This window comes from Myotis brandtii, unplaced genomic scaffold, assembly GCF_000412655.1.
Source record: "Myotis brandtii unplaced genomic scaffold, ASM41265v1 scaffold670, whole genome shotgun sequence".
NCBI classification, from domain to species: domain Eukaryota; kingdom Metazoa; phylum Chordata; class Mammalia; order Chiroptera; family Vespertilionidae; genus Myotis; species Myotis brandtii.
The window spans coordinates 3,296,561-3,303,032 of record NW_005370611.1 but is presented as its reverse complement, the minus strand read 5'-3'; the positions used below and the strand labels follow the sequence as shown (position 1 = coordinate 3,303,032).

General features: G+C 54.4%; 1 protein-coding gene across 2 annotated transcripts in view; it reads left to right on the top strand.

Annotated features, from left to right (window-relative positions):
• HAS3 (hyaluronan synthase 3) overlaps positions 1-6,472 on the top strand; it is a 25,707-nt gene that overhangs the window by 15,634 nt on the left and 3,601 nt on the right. For both annotated transcript variants that reach the window (XM_005881208.2, XM_005881209.2), the window contains one exon: positions 3,023-3,658. In XM_005881208.2, the coding sequence (XP_005881270.2) occupies positions 3,023-3,658 (636 nt within the window). The remainder of the gene's footprint in view (positions 1-3,022; positions 3,659-6,472) is intronic.

Sequence of the window (6,472 nt, the reverse complement as noted above, 5' to 3'; positions counted from 1 at the left end):
TCTCCCGCGGCTCGGAGAGGCCGGGAGGACAGAGCCCCCGCCCCGCGCACAAGTTTCCATCCCGCCGCGTGTAGCCCCGCTGCGGGGCACACCTGTCAGCTGGAGAGGCTGCAGCCTGGGCAGCCCCACAAAGTTTCGGGGGGTAGATTGGCGGTGTGCGTCCTTGGTTGAGGTTTTCTCCTTCTATTGGCCGGGGGTGGGGGTCGGTCTTAGGGATCGTCCCTAACCCGGTGTCCTTGAAGCCGAATGCGCATTAGCCTCCGGGGGCGAGCTCGCGCGAATCCCTTCTGAGCGAAGGGGGGAGGGGGCGGTGCAGGGACAAGAGGCGGTCTAGGCTCCCCTCCGCTGGCTTGGGGTGACACGGCCCCCTCTCCGGGCAGGGGCACCTCAGCCAGAGCCCACTCCAGCGTCCGATCGTTCGTGAGGCCACCGACTACAGGGTCTTGGTCTCCAAAGGAGTAGGAGGTGCCGGGGTGGTGCCTCCAATTACTGCGCCGGGTGTGGGGGTCCGGCCCGGGAAAGGAGGGCGCCGGCGGCGCCGGGGCTGTCGCCTTTGTCTGCAGGCACACTTTGCCACGGTGGCTGGGGCCCTGGGAGATGAGTGGGACCTGGTCCGACCGATTCCTTGGGTTTTCCCTTGTGGGTCGTGGGAAACCGGCACGTGGGTGTGGCCGGCGCCGCCTTCCCCAGAAGGGGAGGCTCGGGCGCGGTGAGAAGCTGGCGAGTGCCTTCCCGGCCGCATTGACCCGGTGGGCACCGCCTCCAGCTCTGCACCGAGGCGGTGCGCCAGCGGCCGGCGGCAGGTTGCTGGGCTGGCCTCCGAGCCCTCTGCCTCTTCCCAGGTCGTAGGTGGGCAGTGGTGCCCGCAGCGCCCCCTCTGCATGTAATCGCTAAAGGGGGACAGGGGGCTCCTGGGCCGTGGGTGGCAGGGCCTGGGGGCCTCTGGGCCGCAGGAGCGTGCCAGGAGGGGGTGGGGTGGGGACCAGGCAGCCCTGCAGAGGAAGCACGCGGCAGGCTCCTCGGGATGGCGGGGCAGAGCGCCCGGAGGCCGCGCTTCCCGGAGAGGCGAGGCTGCCAGCAGCACTTTCCGGACTGAAGCTGCTGGATGGTGCTGGTGCCTGAATCTCAGGCTGATTTAGGTAGTGACCGTGTGTTCCCGTGGCAAGAGGGTGCATTGGTGTTGGGGTGGGGCTCGGGGCCGGTTTCAGTAACACCTAGAGTTGGAGCAAGCTTGGAAGTGAGACCTCATTGTCTGTAGAGGGTAGGTGGGATGGTAAAGGGGATTCCATAAATCAGGCATCCCCCCCCTCCGCCCCCTACAATCAGCCTTCCCACTGAAGGGGAAGTCTTTCATAGCTGGGAGTGCTTCCAATTTTAAGGAAATTATTTACCTATGGAGCAGGAAACCATTAGAACCCCCAATGGGGGGAGGGGGAGATACCAAGTTAGAGAACTTGGCAAGGTCAGGCAGCCAGGCGGTGGTAGAGCCCTGTCTCAAGCACAAGTCTTCTGGGGTCTTTGTAGTCCGAGGCTCTTTTCATTAAAACACGGCTGTTTCCAACAGTACAGGTGCTGGGAGCCCTGGTTGTTGCAAACGCAATCTGGCAGCATTTGCAGGAGTGGCCAGGCTGGGACGAGCACAGAGAGTCTATGCGGGCACTAGGACCAGGCTGATGGGGCCTCCCAGACAGCCACCCTCCAGGCGCTGCAGTGTGGCTGCAGTTCCCTTTGGTGCCCTGAGCGCTGGGCTTCCAGGGGAGCTGTCCACACCCTAGCTCTCCTCTCCCTTCCCCTTGTCTGCCTTTCCCAGCTGCTTTCCCTTTCTTTCCTGGCTCAAGTAAATGAGGAAAAGATGAGAAAGGAGAGAACACAGGGAAACTTTCTCTTACGGATTTTGCTGTTTCCGTCTTTTTTTCTCCTGGCACCTCTTTATGTTTCCTGCTGTTTCTTCTCTCTTCCCCTCCTCCCCCCACTTTTTCTTTTTTAAAAAAATATCCTTACCCAAGGATATGTTTCTATTGATCTAGAAAGAGAGGAAGGGGGAGAGGGAAACATCACTGATGTAAGAGAGAAACATCGATCTGCTGCCCTCCTCCCCCATATATGCCCCCACTAGTGATCAAACCTGCAACCTAGGCATGTACTCTGACCGGGAATCGAGCCCACAACCTTTTGGTTGACAGGACAATGCTCCAACCATCTGAGCCACCAGCAGGGCCCTTCTTTACGGGCCTCACCGGTGACTGTGCTTTACTGGCACATGTTCCCCTCCCAGAGTGCAATCCCCTAGAGCAGCGGTTCTCAACCTGTGGGTCGCAACCCCTTTGGCGAACGACCCTTTCACAGGGGTCGCCTAAGACCATCCTGCATATCAGCTATTTGCATTACGATTCATAACAGTAGTAACATTACAGTTATGAAGTAGCAACGAAAATAACTTTATGGTTGGGTCACAACATGAGGAACTGTATTTAAAGGGCCAGAAGGTTGAGAACCGCTGCCCTAGAGGTTACAGTGCAGGTGGAAGCTTGGGCCACTGGCTGCCTCCTTGTCCATCATCCTCCCTTTCCCCTGGCCCCTCATGTGCTCAGAAGTGCCTCCGGCTCACCCCTGCTGATGCTTGCCTTTAAGAATTTTGGGTCAGGCAGACCCCAATTCTGTCATCCTCTAGCTAGGTAGCTCTCTTCAGTTTTGGTTTATCTAACAATAAACAATAATAATGCTACTTTAAGTGCTTTACCTGTGTAACCCATTTAAACCTCAAAGAGGCTGCAAGGTTAGTGCTACAACCCCCCCATTTTACAGATGAATTAACTAAGGGACAAAAGATAGTCACACAGATAGTGTCGGGCTGGGATTTGAACCCTAGCAGTCTTAGTCTTAGTCATGCTCAGTGGAAATAGTTTTTATTACTGGGTCATCTACCCTGTTCTGGGCCAGGCCCAGAGGTAATGCCTCCATTCCCACTGACTGGAGATGCTGCCTCCTGCCTGACCCCACATCTCCCGCCTTCTCCCGCCAGATGCCGGTGCAGCTGACGACAGCCCTGCGTGTGGTGGGCACCAGCCTGTTTGCCCTGGCAGTGCTCGGTGGCATCCTGGCAGCTTACGTGACAGGCTACCAGTTCATCCACACAGAAAAGCACTACCTGTCCTTCGGTCTGTACGGCGCCATCCTGGGCCTGCACCTGCTCACCCAGAGCCTGTTTGCCTTCCTGGAGCACCGGCACATGAGGCGGGCAGGCCGGCCACTGAAGCTGCCCTCCCAGCCGCGGCGCTCAGTGGCACTCTGTATCGCTGCCTACCAGGAGGACCCCGACTACCTGCGCAAGTGTCTGCGCTCAGCCCAGCGCATCGCCTTCCCCAACCTCAAGGTGGTCATGGTGGTGGACGGCAATCGGCAGGAGGATGCCTACATGCTGGACATCTTCCATGAGGTGCTGGGTGGCACCGAGCAAGCTGGCTTCTTTGTGTGGCGCAGCAACTTCCATGAGGTGGGTGAGGGTGAGACGGAGGCCAGCCTGCAGGCGGGTATGGACCGTGTGCGGGACGTGGTGCGCGCCAGCACCTTCTCATGCATCATGCAGAAGTGGGGAGGCAAGCGAGAGGTCATGTACACAGCTTTCAAGGCCCTTGGCGACTCGGTGGACTACATTCAGGTAAGGGTGCCTCCCTACCAGGGTGGGGACGTGTCCAGCCAGCCAGGCATACCCTCCCCCAGGAGTTTCAAGTCCAGTGTAGATGCCTTGTGTTGTGCACATCCCTCCTCTGCACTTAAGAAGACAATAGGCATAATGGTTCTGAACAGCAGTCCTGGGGGCAAAAAGACCTGGGATGGAACCCTGGTTCTGCTGTTACTTAACTTGGTGAATTGTGTTCTGATAATAAAAATAGGAAACAGATATATAGCATTCACTTTTTACCAGGCACTAGTGTAGGTTTTTCATACATGTTAACTCTTTTAATCTTCATAATGCTCGTAGGGGATAAGTACTATTATTATCTTCACTCACAGAAGGCGAACCTGAAGCACAGAGAGGCTAAGTAACTTGCCACATGTCACTCAGCAGTAAGGTGCAGAGCCAGGATTCGAGCCCAGGCAATCCACTGCGCATCTGCTCTTATTCATTGTGCAATACTGCCTCACCACTGGCAGCATGGGGATGAGCCCTCCATAAAGACGTGTGGTGAAGATCCTGGCCAGTATGGCTCAGTGGTTGAGTGTTGATCCATAACCAAGAAGTTACTGGTTCGATTCTTAGTTAGGACAAGTGCCCAGGTTTCAGACTTGATTCCCAGTAGGCAGCATCCAGAAGGCAGCCGATCGATGTTCTGCCTTCGTAGCCATGTTTCTCTCTCTCCCTCTCCCTTCCTCTCTCTGAAATAAATTTTTTAAAAGTGTGGCGGCCCTAGCTGGTTTGGCTCAGTGGATAGAGTGTCAGACTGCAGACTGAAGGGTCCCAGGTTCGATTCCCATCAAGGGCACATGCCTCAGTTGAGGGCTCGATCCCCAGTAGGGGGTGTGCAGGAGGCAGCCGATCAATGATTGTGTCTCATCATTGATGTTTCTATCTTTCTCCCTCTCCCTTTCTTTCTGAAATCAACAAAAATATATTTTTAAAAATAAAATAACCTTAGAAAAAAGTGGTGAAGGGCAAAAGACATCATGCTTGAAAGCACTCAAATATTGTTTTAATTATGGACCAAAAAGTCCTACCTTCTCAGTGTCAAATTTGTGTCTGTGTAAGGTAGAGGGACACAGGTGAGAATCATCCCACAGTTTGATTCCCCAGCAGTCATCGTAGGGCCAGATCCCTGAACAGACCCTGCCTAGCTTCCAATCAAAGGGATGGCTGACACCAGCCTGAAAACTTTATTAGATTGACAAGGTTGAATACCTCCAGTTTTCAAATAACAAAACCTAGAGAGAACTGATTAGAGCTTCACGCATTTCAGTAACAAGTTGAAACTGATACCCAGGACCCCAGATTTCTGGTCCAGCATCCATGCTGTCCATTCCCCTGTCTCTTCCCTTCTCCGAACTTGCCAGAAGGTTTTGCCCATCCGGTTGAATGAGTAGTGGCTGTTGTGGTAGCCCACCTGTGTACTAACTCAGTATTGCTGACAACATGTTAAGTACACCAATATTTAAATTTTCTATACTGTTCCCACCTAAACTTAGCTTTCCATAGATTTTTTTTTGTTGTTTGGGGTGGGTGTTGTTTTTTTTTTTTAAGTTGTATTCTTGCTTGAGAGTTGGTACATTTATTATCTTTTTCTGTGTTCCTAGGCCCAAGGACCTCCTCGGCCTTGTAGAGGGGGATGTGAGGCAGTCTTGATTCTGCACTTCATCTAGGGTCAAAGGGCCTTTGAAACTTTCCTGGGGACTCAGAAGGGTTAGCAAAAACCCTTGAGCCCTGGCTCGTGCTCAAGCATCATTCACTCCCTTGAAGCACAGGATTCCCCCCTCCCCCCAATCCTGCTCTGCTACACAGCTTCCTTTCCTGATAATTTCCTGTGTGTTCTGGTGGATTAGCAACTAGGCTCACATACCTGAGCAGACGTTCCCCCTAGGGCTCTGGGATCACTGCCTTGGGCAGCCCTAGGCGGCCTGTCCTCTAACAGCCTTGCTGAGGGCATGGCTTTCCCTCTGTGGGAGGTAACTCTGCCCCAGGCAGTGGTGAGACACAAGAGCTCTGGCCTCTCTAGCCCTGCTCAGCTAGAAGACCTTCCTGGAGTGAAGGAGGCTGAGCAGCATGAAGAAAGTGTTAGGGTCAGGGCAGGAAGTGGCAGGAGACCAGCAGCACTGGGAAGCGTGGTTTGTAAGCTGAGGAGGCCTGGGAGTTTGACCGAGGCTCCTTGGGACCTTCCCAGCCTGGACCAGAATGTAAGACTGTCGGTAGGGAGGTAGGAGGGAGCAGGTACGATGCCCTGCCTGGTTCCTCCTCAGCCTTCTGCTGCTTGTGGCCACCGTGTCTTCCAACATGGAGAGAGAACGTTGGGTAGGTTGGAGCTTGGGGGGCCTCCCCCTTCCTACAAGCCAATGGCTTTCACTCAGCACCTTCATTTAAAGCATTTGGGGCTTTTGCAGAACAGGGTTTGGACTCATCTATGGATACTGTTCTTTGCTCCATCAGAGGTCAGAAAACCAATTCCCTTGCCCAATATTTATCTGGGCTCTTTGTACCATCTCAGTAATTTTATAGAAAACAGACAAGGAGTCAGCCACCAGGGTAAGTGTTCATAGCCCAGATTCACCTAATGGGGCTACCTGTTAGAATCAGACAATGAGCCTCCCCAGGAAAGGAAGGCAGCGCGCAGGATTTGATTCAGGTTTTGAAGGCAGCTGCTACCAGAGCTTCCATGCCCGTCCAGCCCTTGGCCATACTGTGCCCTGATCTGAGACTCGGCCAAGGGAGCTCTGAAGGCTTGGCAGCCATGTTAGTGTGTGTGTGTGGGGGGGGGGGGGGGGG